The 23,077-nt window shown below is 38.0% G+C and overlaps 1 protein-coding gene across 1 annotated transcript in view; it reads left to right on the forward strand.

Annotated features, from left to right (window-relative positions):
- Positions 1-23,077, forward strand: part of LOC129277401 (coagulation factor X-like) — a 100,594-nt gene that overhangs the window by 67,005 nt on the left and 10,512 nt on the right. Inside the window, exons 2-3 of the mRNA XM_064110269.1 lie at positions 18,141-18,344; positions 22,125-22,228. Of these exons, the coding sequence (XP_063966339.1) occupies positions 18,141-18,344; positions 22,125-22,228 (308 nt within the window). The remainder of the gene's footprint in view (positions 1-18,140; positions 18,345-22,124; positions 22,229-23,077) is intronic.

Here is a 23,077-nt window from a genome sequence, read left to right on the forward strand (position 1 = left end):
GTTTTGATACTGATATTATGTTAAAACGGGGGGGGGGGGTAATGCAAATCAATATAGCATAACAATCATGCAAGCAAATGTAAACGATCGTGTAGTTTAGTTTGCAAAGACATGCACATTTTCCTATTCTCTTAACATTCATGACCCAAGATAGTTACGAGGAGCTCACAAATTAATTTGTTATTATTGGGAGTTGTTCGCGTTTTAATAAAGAGAGGAACGATAAAGAATTTTGGTACCTCCTCTTGGATGAAGTTCATTGACCGTACTAACTCTGATGCAACGTTTGAAATTAAAAAATCAAATGCATTGATCATGTAGATGTAAATGCAGTGAGTTTCCTTTAAATTACTTGGTAGATAACTTATACTCGTAAGGCATACTTCGGCATGTATGTATACCAAGCAGTGTCAAGTGTATGGGGGTCGATCATTACCCACGTCGGATCACTTTGCACCCCTCCGCGATCCTTAAAGCCTCATCAATTTCACAGGTATTAGCCCCGATGAATGCCAAGGCGAAGGAGGAGTTCGGGATAGGGGTGGGATGGCAGTCAAGGTTAAAGGCATCTTAAAGTTTGGATGGATGGATAAAAGGAGGAGGGTGAAGATGATGATGGAAAGATAAGAAGGAGGAAGGTTGGTGTTTTGTGCTTTAGTGTATACAGAGGGGGGGGGGGGGGGGCTTGTGGGCACTTGCACCCCAACAAACAGAGTTCTCACGACTGAGAAAAAATAAGAATGGGGATAAAGGAAAGGAAAGGGAAGGGAAGAGGGTAAATATAAAATAATTTCTGGATATAATGTTAAAATCTGTCACAAAAGTTGATTTTTAATAGTTTTAACTTCATTACGACACAATACCAGTGGCGTACCCCCCCCCCCCCCGCCAAAAACCTTCTTTTCTTAAACATGTTAAAATTTCGATTCATGTTTTCGTATTCCTTCAACATTTCATCAAATTGCTTGTACCACCAAAATAAGTTGTTACCGTTGATTATGCGGGAACTATTTCCGGTCACTATCGCATCATTCTGGGTTAACTTGTCAACGAGGGCGCTTCCCAACTCGTGGCTCAAGTTCATAGTTCTGTTTAAAGGGATGGTCCAGGCTGAAAATATTTATATTTAAATAAATAGAGTAAAATTCACAGAGCAAAATGCAGAAAATTTCATCAAAATCGGATAACAAATATAGAAGTTATTGAATTTTAAAGATTTGCATTATTCCAGTGAAACAGTTCTAGGCATGTCTTCATGAATATTCATTAGATGGGCTAATGATGTCACATCCCCACTTTCCTTTTTCTTATGTTATTGCATGAAACCATAATTCTTTCATTTTTTCATACATGTGTAAATGATGTGTCTCCATTATGACGAAATAAGTTGTGGCAATAAATAACTAATGCACTTACTCAGTTGACAATCCAATTGTTTTAGTTCTTGGTAGAAAAATTTTGAATAAACCTAATTTCATATAATAAAATACAAAAGAACAAGTGGGGGTATGACACCATCAGCCCAGCTAATGAATATTCATGAAGACATGCCTAGAACTGTTTCACCGGAATAATGCAAATCTTAAAAATTCAATAACTTTGTTATTTGTTATCCGATTTTAATGAAATTTTCAGCATTTTCAGCCCGGACCATCCCTTTAACGAATAATTACGATGTCCCGTGTTTTGTTCAGTGATTCCTGTGGGTGTATAATCATGATAATGAGATAAACATAAGCCTTCTCTGAAATTTTCCAAAACTATATCTTGTTGGAAGTTTAAAGTTTTCCTCTCAGAAAATCTCCCAACACTTACCCAAAGTATGCATCCATTCCTTCAATTGTATCTAAAGATAAGAGGAAAGCCCGCACTCGAATTCGGCTCGGTCGCTTCGCACTTTCGCTTGTGTGAAATATTAAACATTTTACATAATTTGGTACACCAAGGATACATTCCTGCCTATGACCATGGTTACTATTGCGATGTTATCCGTTTTAATGATTGCATATCGTGCTAACTTCCAAACAGGATATGGGACTCCGAGGTTTTCTTTACGTCTAACTTTTGTGATAAAACTAGGGACCTTTCAATACAAACAGTATTGGTGACGTCATCAATGAGTCATTGACATACTTAAATCCCTGTCAAGGACAGTACGGTCCTATTATATCTCACTTTCCCACTCTCTCTTCCTTTCTTTCTTTCTTTCTTTCTTCCTTTCTTTCTTTCTCTCTTTCTTTCTTTTTTTCAGTCTTTCTTTCTTTCAGTCTTTCTTTCTTTCTTCCTTCCTTCCTTTCTTTCTTTCTTTCTTTCAGTCTTTCTTTCTTTCTTCCTTCCTTCCTTTCTTTCTTTCTTTCAGTCTTTCTTTCTTCCTTCCTTCCTTTCTTTCTTTCTTTCAGTCTTTCTTTCTTTCAGTCTTTCTTTCTTTCATTCAGTCTTTCTGTGTTTCTATCTCTCAGATCTCTCTCTCTCTCTCTTTGGAGATTTGTGTTCGTAAACTTTATAGCGAAAAACATGAACACTTTTATCAGATATTTAGATTTGAATTTTGTAACAAAAATATTTGATGTCAGGGGAAAGGCCCCCAAACGCCGCATTATTAGCACTCTTTCATAAGTCATGCTCGGGAGGGCATTGCGCTCCTCAGTCTCATCTCCGTCATGATACAGTCACACCGCTTAAATCATCTCCAGACCGATCAAAGCTATTACGTTATTTCCAATGGCATACCATCGGTTGGTTTGCAGTCGGTTTCATCGGTGTGACCGAGGGCATCACTCCATGATAAACCCGATACGTTGTATTCTACCGCAGTTCTGTCTTCCACGCCTACACGGACCATGATGACTGAACGCTGCCGTGACGATGGACGGGTTGGTGTGATCACTCAGCCTCACATCCCTTGGTTCATGCTCCGTCATGCTCCTGTGAAGACCAGGGCCAGGGGCCCGCTGCAGAAAGAGTTGCAATCAATCGCAACTCTAAAAATCATGCGCAACTTTATTTTCAACCAATCAACAGCGTGCATTTGGGACTTGCGATCGATTTTTTTGACTTGCGTTTAAACGCAACTCTTTCTGCAACGGGCCCCAGGTCACACAAAACATTGCAATCGATATTAGGGCTGATTTGTAAAACTGCATGCATTGGTAATGAATTTTACTCAATCATACAAATCAACGTCACGACTGATCGCTTAGGTTTGCGTTACGAGACCAATGTCCCTGCATTTATAAAGGCACAGGCGTGAACAAAAAAGGAAATGAGAGGGAAATAATTATTAAAAAAAAATGATTTCCTGGATATTATGATAAATCTGTCACAAAAATGAGATTTTCATTTTAGAAAGGTAATTTCTTTGCTCGCTCGCTTTGCTTGCTCCCAACCATTTGCAGTTTTCACCCGTGCATATGTTCTGCCCCTCGACTCCTTATATGCCATTGCCATGACAGCAATGAACTGAACTACTGTAATTGACGATATATAGGGTTCATGCACATCGTTGTGACGAGTTAATAATACACGTTTAAGTCTGGAGGACAGACTAGAAAAAGGATATCGCTATGTGAACAACGGACTTGTGAATCTGAATCGTCATGTGTACATTTTGTAAATAAACTGTTTTTAAACGATTTGACACGGCGTGGCTTGTTTGCTAATTCAGGAGTGTCTGAATGGAGAACAAGATTCAGGAGGTTTACGTTGGAGTTTGTCCAGGACAGGTAACAATAAGAGCTTGTCAGGACCAGCAAACGTAACAGTGGGGGCTTGTCCGTGAATCAATCCTCCGCCTAACAGTGGGGGCTTGGTGAGAGTCGAACCAGAACTCTCGGCGTAAGTTATATCGAAGTACCGTATACCGTATAATGCTAGCGCCGGCGCGGCAAAGTCGCATGAACGTATTATCGATGCCGCGTGCAATCGTATTCAACGTGAAGATTGTCATTAGACATTTGCATGGGTGTGTGTACACGTAGATGTAATGCTAGTGTGTGGATATTGCTGTCAGTTGTTGTGTATGACGCGCGCTGTGTGGTGGCGCACAAGGTTGAGTATGGCGTGCCGTTTGTCCCATAGGCAATTCCATGTATTTCAGTGTGTCTCGCTGTGCGATGTGTTTTGTTCACGTAGAGTTGAATGAAATTTGGGTTGATGATATTTCAACTGGTTAACCATTTTTTTAAAGGGTTGCTGTGTCGGTTGATGGAAACTGACAGTGTCGACTGGAGTCAAGTTGACAGTGTGGTTGGAAAAATTTTCAACTGGGGTGACCGAGTCAGGTTAACGTTTCTGTAGGTTGAGGTCATATCTACAGGGTCAGCCAGGTCAGGTTGACATTTTCTTCTGTGGTTGATATAATTTTCAACTGTGATAACCATATTGGTTATTGTCTTGGCTAAGAATTAAAGGTTTTCTTTAGCTGTTTCTAGTCTTTTCAGCGTTAAAGATTAGGGGTCTTTTGTTGACCATGGCGGAATTTTCTTTGGATGATTTCGTTGATTCTCCCAGTGTTGAGAAGTTGCTGGTTCTGAAGAAGGTTCATCTCTTGGAGATTGCTCATCATTACCAGGTTGCTGAGGTAAGGAATACTTGGCGTAAATTAGAAATTCTGAAAGCTGTAATTCAGTGGTTAGTGGAAGAGGAAGATGTTCTGCCACTTGAAGCTTTATCTAAGGTTCCGATTGAGTCTGTGAATGTGGACTTGACAGAACAATTACATTTAAAAGAGTTGGAATTAGAGATAGCGAAAGTTGAACTTGAACGAGAACAAGTAGTTTTGAGAAGGGAGCATGAGAATGCTAGAGAAAGAGAAGAAATTAGGCAAGTAAAGTCTGATTTTGATGTTGCGAAACATGTTCGAATGGTTCCCGTTTTTCAGGAGGGGGAGGAGATAGAGAAATATTTCCTTCACTTTGAAAAGGTAGCTGTTAGTTTGAGTTGGCCGCAAGAAAAATGGTCACACTTGTTACAATCTCAGTTGAAGGGTAAAGCTCGAGATGCTTATTCAGCTTTGTCAGTTGATGATGCGGGTCGTTATGACGTTGTAAAAGCAGCAGTGTTGCGTGCTTATGAGCTTGTACCGGAAGCGTACCGTCAACAATTTCGGAAAACACGCAAAGATGAGACCGAAACTCATCTTGAGTTTGCTAGGCGCAAACAACAGTTGTTTGATAGATGGAGTTCGTCACTCCATGCAGATAGCTTTGATAAGCTTAGAGAAATAATTCTTCTCGAAGAGTTTAAGCGTAGTGTGCATTTCGATGTTAGGTTGCATCTTGAAGAGCAGCAAATAGGAACGCTTAATGAAGCAGCGAAGCTTGCAGATGATTATGCGCTAACGCACAAAATCACAAACAAAAAATCAGATGAGACAAACAAATCTGGAAAGTGGAAAAACAAAAACAAAAATGGTGCTTCAGCACACAACAAGAAAGAAGTAAAACCACAATCTAAAGATGACGAGCAAGAAAAGAAATGCTATGCATGTCACAAGGTTGGTCATTTTAAAGCAAAGTGTCCTACACTTAAAGGAAAAACAAGTGAATCAAGTAATGCACATCCAAATGCATTTGTGAAAAATTTGCAAAGTTTAGAGAGTAGGATTGAGCCAGTTAACTTAGAGAAAGTGAAAAAGCAATATGAACCGTTTGTTTCTGTAGGATATGTTTCCCTAGCTGGTAGTGTCGAAGCAAGAAAAGTGAAAGTGTTGCGTGATACTGGTGCTTCTCAGTCTTTGATCTTGGAGAGTGTGTTGCCTTTTGGTGAGAAATCTTGTGTTGGAGCTAGTGTTTTGCTCCAAGGAATAGGAGATGGCTTTGTAAAAGCACCCCTTCATGTGGTAGACTTGAAATCAGACCTTGTTTCTGGTAGTGTGAAAATGGCTGTGAGACCATCACTTCCGGTGGCAGATGTTTCCATCATTTTAGGGAATGATCTTGCTGGTGATAAAGTTGTACCATGTCCAGTTGTGAGTGCTATTCCGTGTGAGAGTAGTAAAACAGAGCAGTTGGTTGCAGAATTTCCTACTGTGTTTCCGTCTTGTGCTGTAACTCGTTCGATGGCAAAGAAAGTAGAGTCTGAATCGAAGTCTAGTGAGCTAGATGAGGTTAACTTGGGAGATTCTTTCTTTTGTCGTTTGGTTGATGATGAATGTGAATCAAATGTGAATGAGGGTGCAGGAGAAACTCAAAGTACAGAAGAGAAAAATAAATGTGAACCAATGCCGATAAGTAAGAGTAAGTTGTTGGAGGAACAACAAAAAGATCCTCAGTTAGTATCCATGTTTGAGAGAGCGATCTCTGAAGAGGAGGCATTGACCGTGCCTGTTTGTTATTATACGAAGTCAGGTGTTTTGATGAGAAAGTGGAGGCCGATAGATGTTCCTGCTGATGAAGTGTGGAAAGAGATCGACCAGATTGTAGTTCCTTCTACTTATAGGCCAGAAATACTTAGTCTTGCTCATGAAGCACCACTTGCAGGTCACTTGGGAGTCTATAAGACTCGGGAGAAAATCCTTTCTCATTTCTTTTGGCCGGGTTTACAAAAGGATGTTGCAAACTATTGCAGAAATTGTCATGTATGTCAGGTAGTAGGTAAACCGAATCAGAAAATACCAGTCGCGCCATTAAAACCAGTGCCAGCGTTCGATGAACCGTTTGCAAGAATTATCATAGATTGCGTAGGTCCGCTCCCGAGGACAAAAGCGGGTAATGAATTCCTGTTTACCATTATGTGCGCAAGTACCAGGTATGTCGAAGCGATTCCACTTAGACGCATCACCGCAAACAATGTGAGCAAGGCGCTGATCAAGTTTTTCACGACTGTAGGATTACCGCGTACCGTTCAGTCTGATCAAGGATCAAACTTTATGTCGAAAGTCTTTAAGCAAGTGCTAGGGCAGTTAGGGATTGAACATGTAGTTTCTAGTGCATACCATCCTGAATCGCAAGGAGCACTTGAGAGATGTCATCAGACACTCAAGAACATGCTCAAAACATATTGTTTGGAGACAGAGAAACGATGGGATGAGGGAATTCCATTGTTGCTATTTGCTTTGAGAGAATCTGTTCAAGAATCTCTTGGTTTCAGCCCATTTCAGCTCGTGTATGGACATGAAGTCCGTGGACCCCTCAGGTTGTTGAGTGAAAGGTTGTTGTCAGATGAGGAAGATGTGAATATGTTAGACTACGTATCGTCTTTCCGTGAGAGATTGCATCGTGCTTGTGAAGTTGCTAGGAAGAATTTGTCTGATTCTCAGGAGAAAATGAAGTCTTGGTATGACAAGAAGTCCAAGGAAAGGAATTTCAAGGCAGGTGATGAAGTTTTGGTTTTGTTACCAGTAGTTGGTAATGCTTTGCAGGCTAGATTTTCTGGACCGTATACCATTCTGAAGAAAGTTGGTGATGTTGACTATGTCGTCAAAACTCCAGATAGAAGAAAAACAAAGCGTGTATGTCATGTGAATATGATAAAAGCTTATGTTCGAAGAGATGATGAAAAGAGAGCACAACCAGTGTTGAGTGCTGTAGAATCTGAGCTAAATGATGAAAGTGAAGAGATGTGTAACATTGAGAGAAATGAACCATGTGTGAAATTGAAAAATTCAGAGGTTCTAACACACATCAATGACAAACTAACCCACTTGTCTGAGAAGGAGAGGAGGGATGTGAAAGAGCTGTTGAATGAGTATCCGCAGTTATTTGCAGATATCCCATCTCGTACTGATGTTGTTGAACATGATGTTGATGTGGGAGATACCGCCCCAATCAAGCAGGCACCTTATCGTGTTAACCCAGTAAAGATGAAGAATCTTGAAAAAGAAATAGAGTACATGCTGCAGAATGGCATCATCGAGCCAAGTAGCAGCGCATGGTCGTCACCATGCATCTTAGTTCCGAAACCGGATAAGTCGTATCGTTTCTGTACCGACTACAGAAAAGTCAATTCGAGTACAAAGACCGATTCTTTCCCGATACCGCGCGTAGATGACTGTATTGACCGCATAGGCAAGGCGAAGTATGTGAGCAAATTTGATCTGCTTAAAGGCTATTGGCAGATTCCGTTGACTAAGAGAGCGCAAGAAATATCTGCATTTGCTACACCTCAAGGCCTATTCCATTACACTGTGATGCCATTCGGTATGAAAAATGCGCCGGCTACATTCCAAAGACTTGTGAATAGTCTTGTCTCTGGTCTTGAAGGCTGTGAAGCTTACATAGATGACTTGATTGTGTATAGTGAAGATTGGGAAGTTCATGTACAAAGAATCAGAGATTTGTTCAGGAGATTGTCTGATGCCAAATTGACAGTCAACTTGGCAAAGAGTGAGTTTGGAGGTGCTACTGTTAGTTTCTTGGGTCACGTTGTTGGTTCAGGTCATGTTCGACCACTCTCAGCGAAAGTAGAAGCTATTCTGGCGTTCCCGACTCCAACCAACCGGAAGGAACTGATGAGGTTTCTTGGCATGGCAGGCTACTACAGACGGTTCTGCCATAACTTCTCTGAAGTCGTCGCCCCGCTGACCAATCTACTACGCAAGGAGGTGAAGTTCATCTGGTCCAGTGACTGTCAGAGTGCTTTTGACAAAGTGAAAGCACTCCTATCTACCAATCCTGTACTGGTAGCTCCAGATTTTAGTCAGCCATTCTCTCTGATGGTTGACGCTAGTGATGTGGGTGCCGGAGCTGTTCTTACGCAGAAAGATGAACAGGGAACAGACAGGCCCATATCGTTCTTCTCAAGGAAGTTTTCGAGCAGTCAGAGAAATTATTCCACTGTGGAGAAGGAAACTTTGGCGTTAATCTTTGCACTGCAACACTTCGAAGTGTATGTGAGTGGATCTCAACATGCATTGGACATATGGACAGATCATAATCCTTTGACATTTCTAAGTAAGATGAAAAACAAAAATCAAAGACTTACAAGGTGGAGTCTACTGCTCCAAGAGTACAACTTGAACATTAGACATCTACCGGGAAAAGACAACATTATTGCAGACACATTGTCGCGAGTGTAAACTGAATCCTTAACTTTGAACAATTTGATAACTTCGAATTCGTGTGAAGTTTGAAGTCTGGACAATGGAAGTTTAACGTCGTGTGTATCAATGCGAAATTCGGACAATGAAAGTTTGATATCATCAATGTGATAAACAGTGAACGTTTGACATCGTGTTATGTCATCGTGACGTTTGAGCAGTGAACGTTTGACATCGTGTTATGTCATCGTGACATTTGAACTGTGAACGTTTGATATTGTGTATAATCAAGGTGAAATTTGGAAACTGCACTTTCTGTGAACTGTGGAACTTGAAACTTATTTCATCATGTGAATTTATACCTAAATGCTTACTTGTCATCTCAACTTAATGGATACTCCGGAATGGACTCTCTACCATGTTTGATTTGAAAGTGAACTGAACTTGTGTTTTTTCTGGATTTCTGGATGCCAACTGTGCTCATGTTTACAATATGTGACTATATCTTGGATCAAGTAATCTGAACCTACTGTGAATCTTCATAAACATTCAATGAACCCTAACTGAAGCGATGATGTTGAACTTCGTTGAACTGAAACTATAGTTGGAAGAAGATATTGAAAATCAGAAGTTTGAACTTACATCTTGAATGATTTCTCATGTCATTGACTTTTGGACTCAGTGAAGCAATGCTTTTTATATCGCTTTTCTCATCACACTTGGAAGAATATCATGTATTATTATGTTGATTATTCATGTGAAATTTCTTATGGCTGTGATTATTACGAACATACATGTATTTCAGAGCATGCGTGTACCTTTTGGTGAATAAGTTTTACAACATGCATGCGCTATCAATACATGTCTGTTTTGCTCATTTCATATATACTATGTTTTATATTATGCTTATCTTTTGCCAAAGTACGCAAAATTGCTGCACAAAGAGCGTGAAATTGAAAAAAGGCATTTCGATATGTTTTAATGCATTAACTGTGTTTGGTTAAGCGCTATATTCATTGTGATAATGTTTGTTTATATTAACAAGCAAAATTTGAGTTGCGAACATACTTATTGCAATTTCTTTGAAAAATTATAAGCATGTTTTTAAGGAAGGGAGTGTGACGAGTTAATAATACACGTTTAAGTCTGGAGGACAGACTAGAAAAAGGATATCGCTATGTGAACAACGGACTTGTGAATCTGAATCGTCATGTGTACATTTTGTAAATAAACTGTTTTTAAACGATTTGACACGGCGTGGCTTGTTTGCTAATTCAGGAGTGTCTGAATGGAGAACAAGATTCAGGAGGTTTACGTTGGAGTTTGTCCAGGACAGGTAACAATAAGAGCTTGTCAGGACCAGCAAACGTAACAATCGTAACTTAGCGATAGATCGGAAGGCTGATTTTCCGATGGTATGCATTGATAATTTTTAATAAATTCTAAAAACCAACTGTGCTATCAATCGAGGAGCTTTGTTGGCCTATAGGCCGTTCTGAATTGTCGAGACCAAGCACTCGAAGAACTATTTTTTTTTCCAGTCACATATATCTTGAAAATTCGATTTTTTTTTTCCAGAGTGTTTTATTTATCCATTATGAACAATACTAAATAAAACATGTTCAATATTTTTCAAGAAGAAATTTGTTGTTAGATTCTACCTTTAATAATGAACCCATGATATCCGCTCGGCGAGTCTGACTGACCTGAAATTATGAAGGGAGTGTCTCGAAATTCATCATCACCATCATGATCATAGTGCGATTTGGAGACACCATCGCACCTGTCTTGACACCCCTGCATCTTCATCAACGCCGCGGCGCCTGGGTATTATACAGGGGGCCATTGTCCGAGGCGTGCACTCGAGTTCAGGGGATTGTTTCATGAGGGAAATCCCTGGTTTCATGAAGCGTCTGATTCGTGATTTTCACTCATTAATTTGTTCTTAGCTAATCAGATGCAAGGATTTCAGTAGCTCATAACAATTGCTCGTGAAAATAACTGACTATATTTTGTTTCATGAAATGCCCCCAGAGTGTTAAAAGCCGAAAGGAGGGGGACGGCGGCGGTAAAAATAAACGAAAACATCAGATTCACTGTAATATCATGGATATGGGGTTGATGAGTTACACACGCAGGAAGGTCGCTTTCAGGAAAGCAAATATGTCGTAGATCATGAATTTTGATAGAAAACTTAAAATCATCAGTGAATGGTTGCGAGATTAAGGGCATACTTACATATTGATTTCTTTTATATAAACATGCAGATAAATGGCAATTTGGGGCAGGGAAATTACACCAAGGATTTAGTAGGTCCTTGATCCCAAACAAAAACACAATTGTAAGTAGATTCTCATAAGAACAATATTATGCACCTCTACAGTATAGAAAATAAGAATAAGCATATATGAATTCAGTTATATTTGAAATTGTTTTATGTCGCTGCCTCTTGAATTAGTTTAAACCATCTCGGTTTTTACTCTACGAAACAGTTCAGCTCATTGTAATGTTAGCTCGTTAGTCGTTAACGCGAACATGGCGAATGCACAATTTTGTTGGAGTCCCAGCTGTCCTTTGAAATGATTTTAAACACTCAAGAGCAAAAGATTGTGAAAGATGATAGACTTGGCCATGTAACATCTCAATTTGCAATATCTAGATAGCAATCAAACTACTCTAAACCTAAGAGGGATTTTAAACTTTGTTCCATTAGGGGCTGACGGGAGATAGAAAGCGCGGGAAAAGGTGATCAACATTGACATTTTCGTCACCGATTATTAGCTTTGATAGTAACTTCCAATTCCTTCGTATCAGTTACATTGTGACGTGGCCAGTAATCTTCCTCTGTATAGTGTGACATGGACTGACTAAGCAGATTGTTGATCGTATAAAGATTGTACAATTTTAATTTCTAGCTACCGAGGCCGTGTAGTCTACTAGTATGCTAAGGCGCCTGATGAGACACTTGAAAGTCAGGGGTTCGATCTCCGGGCACGATCCCTGAGCACGGCACCTATGCCCGTGAGCAAGTCACTTGATCGACGGTCCTTTTAAAAAAAATCCTACAATGCTACAATAGAAATGCTATATGCACACTTCGTAACCATGTCTTAACTTGTTTAAACACACACATACACAAACAGAACAAAAGTGATTTAAAAGTGTGTCTTTATGTCATAAAATAAATATTTAAAGTGTACAACTGTCATAACTTTAGCAAAAGTATGCAAGAGTAATCTTTTATCTCCGTGTCTTTGTTGTTCCATATGTAGGCCTATAATGTGGAATCTCCAACATTTGTGTATGATATGTGCATCAACGATTACTTTTAGATGCGATATATCCACACTTTTATATAAAAATAAAATACAAAGTATATATGAAGAGCTCACTTGCAAAAGGGGTTAGGTCAATTTTTCATCAAATTTGATTTTTATGTTTTAATGTATAGATTTTTAGTAGCTCTATAAGATGATACCAAAGAAAAGTTGAAATTCCTATTAAAAAGTGAACTAAAATGGTAAAGAAAAATCACTTTTTTTTTCAAAAGGGGTTAGGTCCATTTCAGTTTAGCTGCAAAAGGGGTTAGGTCCACACATATTTTTTTTGGAAAAGAAAATCTTAAAAAATATGAAGACAGGTAGATTTCTCTTATACCCAATTTTATGTTCTCATGGTAGGGTATCATGAAAATTCAGTTTCGCATAAGAATATTGCAATATGGGAGAATTAAAAAAATGATTTTCTTGGAGTGGACCTAACCCCTTTTGCATTTGCATTAAACTCTGCTGAAGAACTCATTTGTCAAAAGGGGTTAGGTCCATTTTTCATAAATTTTATTGTTTTCTGTCTCTAAACCTCTAAATTTTTAGTCACTCTGATGATACCAGAGAAAATTTGAAATTCAAATGAAAACGTGAATGAAAGTGGCAAAGAAAAATCGCCTTTTTAATCAAAAGAGATTGGATTAATTTCAGTTTACTTGCAAAAGGGGTTAGGTTCACAATAAAAAAATTGAAGACAGGTAGATTTCTTTTATACCCAATTTTATGTTTACATAGGGTAGTACATCATGACAATTTAGTTTCTCATAAGAATATTGCAATAAGTGAGAATAAAAAACATGGTTTTTCTCGGAATGGTCCAAAGTGGACCTAACCCCTTTTACAACTAAATTCTTCATATATTGAGTTGATGATGTCATCCATATCATCGGTTCCCTCAATTGCACATCCGACCGACTAGAATGACATGATTTTATAACTATTTTTTTTTAATTAAGAAGCGAAATCATTTAAATTTTCAGTTTAAGCTTGTTCGATGATCTCTTTTTATTCGAATTAACTTTTGGCAGTGAGCCTCCCCTTTAAGACGTTTTGTGGAAGGCTCTCACCTGGATGTGACATGAACTCGAACAACCCTGCCTTCCTGATACTGATCGAGACCCCCCCCCCCCTCATCATGCCAATGGTTCAAATGTTTTTATATCGAATTCAAACTCTCAAAGATTGCATCTCGAGAATCCACGCTAAAAGCCTGTTAGGAGATTGAATTTTATTTTCAATTCTTTTTTTTTTTTTTTTTTTTTTTTTTTTTGGGGGGGGGGGGGTTAATAATGATTAATACCAATGAATCTGATTCACAATGCTGGGTGCTGACTCTCTCTCTCTCTCTCTCTCTCTCTCTCTTTCCATCCTATGGCCATGGGAACATTTTTTTTTTGAATGGGGGTGCTGATGTTTATTTGAAAAAAAAGTTTTCACTACCAAATGGAAATCAAATTGGTCCTGAGAAATTTGAAAGGCAAAAAAAAAAGTTTCACTACAAAATGAAGGCCATTTCGGTTACATTTTTCAATTTTTACACATCTTACAGAATACTTGGGGGTCCTGCCTTTGGAGAGTAATACATGCAGCACCCCCAAGGATTTTCCAAGTATATTTTCTTCCCAGGGCCGTGCTCCCTCCTCCTTCTCTCTCTCTCTCTCTTGTGTTTTTGTCCGATGCCACATTCACACCAACGAAACCGACTCCAGACCGATCAAAGCTATTACGTTATTTTCAATAGCGTACCATTGATCGTTTTAGAATCGATATAGTTTGTACGACTGTCAGACTGTAGCACGGTTGGAGTATCAGGAGAATACCATGTATAGTATATGAAGTATGTCCATGTTTTTCATGTTTTTACGACAAGAGGAAAGTCAATGATTTTCTCTGACCATGCTGACGAAGTTCCTACTTTTTAGCCATTTTTCGGATTTAAATCGTTCCTCATTTTGGTTTTCGCCTTTAAGCTTTACATATTTGTTTTGGTTTCACGTGTAATACTTAACTACACTTCGTACTTCTGAATATGAAAGAATTAGCGTTTTGTGCACCATGGCCCTGATTACCCCCTCAAAGTCAATCTATCCAGCGTAATCATGATAATAGTCCCGAGTTCCGAGTTCCTCAGGACCATTTATCGTGTGTAGGTTAATAGGTAAATTAAAGGCATGATTACAAATACTTATTCACTTATTCAAGAAGCAGGAACTGGGCCAAGTCCTGGCCCAGTCCAAATGTTTTGAAATTTGATTTTTGATGAGTCGAGTCCAGGAAATAATGGGTGTGTCAATTAGGACAACGTTATCTGTGCTCTCAATGATTCGATTACATTCGTATTCACCGATGGAGAGAGGGGGCTTTGGGGCAGTTGCCCCCTCCAAATAAAAAAGTTTCCATGACCTAGCCCCCAAAAAAGCAAAAGAAAGAAAAGGAAAGGAAAAGGAAAATGCGAGTCTTATTTACTTGTTTTTGACAATACATTTGTTTGTCAACATTACGTAGGACCTATTTCCTTCTCATTTTTCTTTTTTTTTCATTTTGTGAGCATTTTGACCAACCATTCCGAATGGAGACTGAGACGGGTTTCCCGACTTATGTTACACGGGGTTATCTGTCAATATCGTCTGCTTGTTGTGACAATAAAATTTAACGCATATTTGAAAAACATATTTATACTCGTGATTGACAATTTTTAGGTTAGAGCAAGGTCGTTTAGAAAAAAAGAAGTCGTCGCAAACATTGAGTTTGGTTTTCAGACAAACATGACATTCGTGAATCCGGCTGTTGTGTCATGGATCGAATGGATAAATCCCACGAGATTATGTGATTGGTTCATGTATTAACGTGCATTCCGCATAGTCAATGCTTTGGAGAATCCGAATTCCTTATATGTCATCCAAGAATGCAAGAGCAAATAAATATCCTCCGTGAGTCTGGAACTATTTCTATTTAACGCAAAACATGATGAAAAGAAATCATCCAGTAATTCCTCGTCGTCCCAATCCAAAGCACACCCACGCTCTCACCTAACCTGTAATCACTTCACCAATCTGATATCAATTGCAATAAAATTCACCAATATTTTGACTATGATTTAATTATGTTGTCAACAGTTAATACTCTTCCGCCCTTTTGAATGAAAGCTGCACAACTATTGCAAGCTTTGGCAAACTTTTTGCCGCTTCATGATTGCGACGCGACGCGGCACTGTCATCGGTTTACTCCAGATAGTCGGGTCGCAACGGTAACAACTTTATTCCTGTGGGTCACTTCAGTTCTCCCCTCCTACCCCCAATATGCCCCTTTTAAATTGATTAAAATGATAATATAAATTGAGGAAATGTTGAATTGAGTCGGGTGGTGTGGATATACCCCTTTGGGCTTTGGGGAGGAATAGCTAGGTTTCGAGGGTGTGAAATTTGAGGGGGCCGAGATGGAAATGATGCGGGTCAGAGCCAGGCATATTCAACACGGAAACGGCCGCGTGGGACCGTGTCCGAAAAAAAAAAACGAACTCCCCAAAAAAGTATACTAAAAAACAATTTCCATTTTTGGATATTAAATGTAATTGAAGACTTTTGTGAATTATATTCATTTTTAGGATATTAGACACCTGAGACTAATGAAATGTGAGATCTTTGATTGTTTTCAGACGTATTGTCAATGTGTTCTTCATTTGAAATGGACGTGAGGGCAAGTTTCTCGACCTTTCCAAACTGACCAGTTGCTCTTCGTTTGAAAGACAATATGCAAAGATGAAGTTGAAGGGGACAGATCAAAGAAATTAGACCTTCCGGGAAAATCATATAACATTGTGTGATATAAACAACCACCGACCGTCCCGACGGTCGATAGCAGACTATGACTAAAACACCCCTCGTCATCTGCAAGAGGCGTATTTAGTTCACAGAAAATCCAGGATACTGTTTGAAAAATAAGGGTCAATTATTACGATTAATTTCATCCCCTAGTCAAAAATGTTCTAGGGATGCCACAATGGGATGTACTTTCCACCAATCACACCTGTGGGACACGGCCGCCAAAATAAAATCACTGACTCTTGACTTAATTTCAAACTCTCTCCACAAGGAGCTGATCCTGAGGGATTTTGCTCCTCAAAATATTATTTTATTTTTTTAGACCATGAACTCATAAAATGTCTCACTCGAGGATGCCCATGAACATAACTCTGTCAAGGAACATCCGGGCATTAGTTTTACATATCGACAGTGGGGTATTTTACCACATAGACTTAGGAGGATTTAAGCATGCTTGACTTGAAGCCAACGTGCACATGATATGAATCTCTTTGATAAAGTTAGCAGCCCAGTTTTTGCCATTGTGATATAGGATAAAGGCTAATTTTTTATCATTTGTTGCCAAATTTCTTAAGCATTTTCACCATTTCACCATTTTCACTTCACGTATAACATTTTCTTACCATGATGCTCAAGGTTATGTTTGATTCACGTGTTAAAGACGTTTAAAATGTTTAATAAGTAAATTAACATCTGCATGTTAAAGGATAATTACTTAACGTGCACCTTAACAATTGTGACTGATAACATGATGACGCGTAATTATCCACTAGGATGTTAGATAAATTAAATATAAGCGAGGAAGTAGTAAACTGCGACCCTATTCCAAACTCTTACTTTTACATTCGCTGAAAGCTTTCTGACCGCACGTTCGGAGACACCTGAATCTTTCAAATCGAAAAAAAGTTGAATTTCCGAAACATTTCGAATGATTACCGCTGAAAGCGCGGGAAACGGCGTTATTAGAATTCATGTCGATCGAGCAACCGATAATGGTCGTTATCATAATTAGCAGACGCATCGCCAGTCTCCGTTCGTTCTGAGAAAACCTTATCAAAATTGCGTCTTCAAGAAAATCATATTTATGCTCCAGTAATACTGAAGGGAAAGAAAATGTAAAATCAGAAAATGTTACAGATGGCCCTGAATTTATGATTTCAAAAATAATATTCGCTGTCTGAATTTCAGGTAAAATAATCTGAATAAGTCATATTTCCTGATCCAATATATTTCATGTAACGTGACGTAATGATGTGGCACCCTTACTTGCAACAAAAAGTTTTGAAAGTTGAATGTTAGCTGATTTTGCTTTTCTTCAAAATTTCGGATTGGATATTCTGAATTATCTCCGCTCGTTTATATTTGAAACCGTAACAATGATGACATTGACATATGACATTAATAAATCAGTCTTAGTTTCGAAATTTACATGTATTTTCGTAAATAAATGTTTTAATAAATCTGTTAGTTAATGAAGAATGATGTAATCATGGTAATCCAGCCTTATTTGTGGCAAACTGTAATGTAATTTCGTTATTCTTTTACAGTTACTTATTAAAAAAACAAAGTGTCAAATATAAATTTAATTGAAGTGTATATTGAACAAGAAATGATTTATTTTAGTCTTTTTAAAATAGAATCTCTTTCTACACTGAGAGTATATCAATAATGCCAATATGGAAATTTTTCTCTTTCGATTCAGTAACTGTAAATATACAGGGGTGAAGGAGTACTTTCTGCTTCGTAAAGTAACTACTCAAGCGTGTAGAATCATAATTGCTTCATTATTTATTTATTTATTTATTTATTTATTTATTCATTCATTCATTCATTCATTCATTTATTTGTTTATTGATTCATTCATTTATTTATTTATTCATTTATTCATTCATTCCTTTATTTATTTATTTGTTTATTTATTTATTTATTCATCCATTCATGTATTTATAAATTTATTTATTTCTGATATTTTTTTTTCATGTCGTTCAAACTTTTTTTGGTTTTTCTTTCGAACAGCTTACTGTCAAGACGACCGCGACTTTCAACATGGTTCCGTTGTCTACAAACTCCGTGACACTACATTCTACAGTCAAACACAGTTGGTCGCAGGAATCAAACGGAAGTACAGGTGTAACCGAGGCTATGTTCTCAAAGGGAGTTCCTGGTCTACCTGTCTCGCTGCTGGAAGATGGTCTAATGATCCACCGACTTGCGAACCAAGTAAGTCGAAAGTAGTAGTCTTTCGAGGTTTTTTTTTCTCTGAGATCTAAGTAAGATTTCTCGATTAGAACAGGGGCCTTTGTATTTCATGTAATTTGATATTTCAAAATTTTCTTTTGTAAAATTCAATTTTTTGTTACGTGAAACTAGGGCCTTATATACCTTCTATAACAATGAATGTAATATATATCCCACTATCTTGCCGTATGACTTGCGAATAAGATTTCTAGTATGAGGTTGTCTTTCGAGGTTTCATTTGTATATCTGAGATTTTTCGAGTAAAATAGGCGCATTCGTTTTTCATGTAATTTGAAATCGTATCTTCCATGAAACCAGGGCCTTGTATACCTTCTCCTAAAATTTGAGTGCGATGTATCCTACTATAAGGCCTTAGCATGATTCAGCATAAACTCTTTTTTTTTCGACTGAGTGATTCGTTTCTTGAGCGATTCAGAGATGACGCCCTATGTCTCAATTATCATTCCACTTCCTGATCAACATGTTACCATCGGCAGTGACATGACATAAATCTAATGTCGAGAATAATTCACGTCACTCCAAGACGTTGGTATCAAATTGAAAAGAACATTTCAATGTGGAGGGGTTACGAAAGTGCATGTGATCATTCGTGGTGTGATGAGATAAAGTGCCCCTCCCCTGTAGGCGTAGCCCGAATTTGATTTATAAAAAGAAGAGCGCCGCCTGTCTTGGGCGTTGGATTCAACGTCCTAATAATCAATCTATAAACAGTTAACACGGTTGAGAGTATTCAATAGAGGTTACACGTAGAAGTTTTAAAGGCGATTCCACATTTCATTCGTGAACAGTGCGTTAAACAAAAGTTAAATTAATATTTACATGTATTATCAATGGATTCAACCTTCGCAAGTTGACGAAGACGAAAACCAGACCTCAGAGATTAGATAAGACATTATTTCCAATCGAAATCAATGCTTCCAGTAAAAAAAAAACACGAATAGATACTTCACAAAATAATCGTTACAGCAACATTTCCTCTGCTTCTGTTATCATAAGTGAAATTCCTCAACTTTAACATTAAATGATGGTTGCCAAATCATCATCATCCCACTCCTAATGCTATGTTTAAAGAGATTAAAGACATTATCCATGTCGTTATGTCGTTTCCGATATTACTGAAGTCTATTGAAATCGTCTTCGCGAACTGACATGAGAGTCATAACAGAAGTAACTAACCAATTAGTATTGACCACTGCTCTATACATTAATGTCTGTTTAATTCTCCGAATATTCAAACAAGTTGATAATTCGAAAGTGATTAAATTATTGATTCCTTGATAAGGGTAATGACAGGCGACTTTATTACGTCACATGTGCGTTGTTATTTATTTTATTATTGGTGTTACGATAATTGGCAAGAATGTCTCTAAACTGCGAGAACTGATTTTTTATTTTCTTCAATAAAATCATTTGGTCAATAACAATAATTCTCATTGTATCGGAATGCTTGATGAAAATTTAAAAATTTAACGTCAGATTGCTAAATACTATATCATATTCAAGATAAGTCAGAAACATGCATTGGTACATAAAAAAAAAGATACATCAAAATTAACAATCCATTGTAACTTTTTGTCTATAATAGACTGTGTACAAAAGTTCCGCTTTATAGTAAATATTGCTTGTATTGATTTATGTATTAGACCATCCTGTGAATCTGCATCTTCCAATCGGGGTACCCTGATATTAAAAAAAAATGAAGAACATTTTATGGTCATGATGGTAGAAATGATGAGACTGAAAATTGGGTCGGCAAGAATCACGAGCATAAATCATTTCGATAAAACCAAATGGATCGTGAGAGGTTTGAATTCCCCGCGAAAATACGTTGGGGACACACATCACAAAGCAATTTTCTTATAAATAAACATTTGAATAACAGTACTTTATGAAGGTGAAGGTTGTTCTGAAAAATAGGCAATCGTCGAAACAGACATGTCATGAAGATCCCTTGGCAAACGATGAGAAGGAGTACGAAATCTTTAAACATTTCTATAAATGTCCCCAGGGGCCCTGTTACAGTTAGAGCCGCGTTCGAATGCAACTAAAAGAAAAATCAAACATACATTTTTCTGATCTGATCATTAGATAACAAATGTGTTACATTTTTTTAAAGTCTGCAACGGGTCGTAGGTTCACTAATCATATTTTTCTCCTTATATAGTTGCTGATAACGAATTCTTCACACTCTAAAAAAAAATAGTAAAAATTACCCAATATTGTGTAGAAATGGATCAAACATGATTGCTGTGTAATTTTTTTTACCCCATATTGGGCAAAATGCAAGTTTAAAGGGTAAATTTCAACGCAACATTGCGTAAAATTTACAAAGTATTTGGTACCATATTACCCAGTAGGCATACATGTTCCCACTTTACCCAATATTGGGTAAACTGTGCAGCCATCTTATGCAATTATACTTGCCCCTTGCTTTATATTCGAAATGGTCCCTACGAACAGGATACCAATCTTGGTGATTTGGTCGTGGCGGAGCTCCGCCACGACCAAATCACCAAGATTGGTATCCTGTTCGGTGCCCGGTTTCGTACCCGGTTTGGTGTTCGGTTCTAAGTCGATTTGTTGATTCGGTCTGTCACGTTCGGCCTTTCTCGTCCGAACATCTTTCAAATCGTTGATAAGGAATACTTCATTTAGGGGGAATATACCCAAAACAAAAAGTTGATTTTAAGAAGAAAAAAAAAGAAGAACAAGCAAGCATAACACTGGAAATTTCATCCAAATCGGTTAGGAAGCTGTGACATTTTAAGGTTTCACTTAATTTCACAAAACAGTTGACAATGAACATGATAATGAAACCGATTGCTTCGCCCATTTTCTCTATTCATTAAAATCAACTCTATGTTGGGGTAGGCTTTCCCATTAATGTAACCGCACCCGCCCCCTCCCTCTTTCCTATAAAAATGATCCTGAGACACCACCCCTCGGATCGTATCGCCAAGAATTATTTCCTGTTGTGTGTCGATTTATAGCGACGTTGTGAGTCGGTGATCAACCTGCTACCCCAGAAGACAAGCCGAGATACACGGGGTCGTGACCCTCTCAAACGTTATTGTAACATCACAAATCATCGGGGTAAACCGTTTGAACACACTCAAGCAGGTCTCTCTGGGTCTGCAGGCACAGACCCTGATTGAAACATTGATCAACAAGTGGGTCTCCACGCAAAGACTAGCACATACAAAACTTGCTGCTTCAATTCAGAGCGAGAGGGCCTTCAATACACAAGGCATGAGTAGGCTGCACATTCAGACCCTTAACTCGAGTGAAGGGTTGCACAGCAGACAAGGTCTCTATGGGCGTGGTATAGGGTGTAAGAAATTTTGAAATGGGAGAAGGGGAGCGGTAGATTTTACTTTTACTTGTTTTTAAATGCTGATGATACTTATTCTGTTATATTTCACTTTAAGGGGGTACTCCAGGCTGAAAATAATCATGATTATATGATCTCAGCAGGTTAAGTAAAGCCAGAGAAGCAAAACGTTGAAAACATCATCAAAATTGGACACGGAATAACAGAGAAATAAGTTTTGCACTTCTGTGAAAAAGTTCTATTTGCATGCTAGCTGATGATGCCATAGCCCCATGTGGATGACTCTGGTGCTATAACAACTTTTAAATGGTGTTCCTGATACGCTAATTGTGTCGGCAGAGCGCCGCATCAAGTATTTGACACCAATATTCAATCACTAAATATTTGATTTTATCAATTTTTCTTTGTAGAGGGATGTCCATCATTACGTAAGAAAGAAAACAACCTAGCATATGTTGGTTACACGAGAGAGAAGGGAATAGATGGGAGATATCCACACGGCACTTCAGGGCAGGTAAGTTAGGAGAAAAAAAATAACAGATAGAAAGATAAATTGGAGAGAAGGAATATCTTAAAGTGATTGGTTAACATTGGTTTGACTTTTAAAAAATCTGAGCTAGAAGGTCACAATTGTTATCTGTGTCTGTGATATGTTACAAAAATGAAGCCCAGAAAAAAATTGCGTTCGAAAATAATTATTTAGTGCTTCAAAAATTGAAATATAAAGTGACCGAAAACACCATCTTAATTTCATCCCATACACTTATGTGTACTATTTAGGCGTCTATAAGACACCTATTTACAAAATCGGGGTTTGCCTTGTAGTTAGCTTTTCATTCTCAATAATGGTTGTTTTCAGGGTTAATTAGTTCTAATACATGCACTTGTACACATGTTTCATCTTGGTTTGAGAATTTTTTAAATCGGCTGCTCACAAAGTTAAACAATACCTTTAATATAGAGTAAATCTAAGTAAATTGAAATAATTTAAGATAGAAATGAATATTATTTTTGAAAAGAGTGGAGGGTCATAGATGATTAGAAAGAAGTAATAAAGTACAAAAGGCTCCTTTCAGTGAGTGGGACGGCTACTATGGCACGTTTGCCAACGACAACAACAAAGAAGAAATATCAAGATGATTTAATTCACTGTATAATCATTTATGAAAATATCTTCAACATGGGTCGGGATGTATTTATCAGAATTTTGAAGGAATCATGGGAACAAAATAAGTAAGGATAATCTTGTTGTGTGAATTAAACAAAACGATTGGTCAAAAGTAGGATGTAAAAGACAACTGATTGATCTGTCTGCAGAGTCCTAGCTGGAAAATCAAAGCGGAATCTATTAGGGAATAAACGG

Source organism: Lytechinus pictus, chromosome 15 (genome assembly GCF_037042905.1).
Source record: "Lytechinus pictus isolate F3 Inbred chromosome 15, Lp3.0, whole genome shotgun sequence".
Taxonomy (NCBI): Eukaryota; Metazoa; Echinodermata; class Echinoidea; order Temnopleuroida; family Toxopneustidae; genus Lytechinus; species Lytechinus pictus.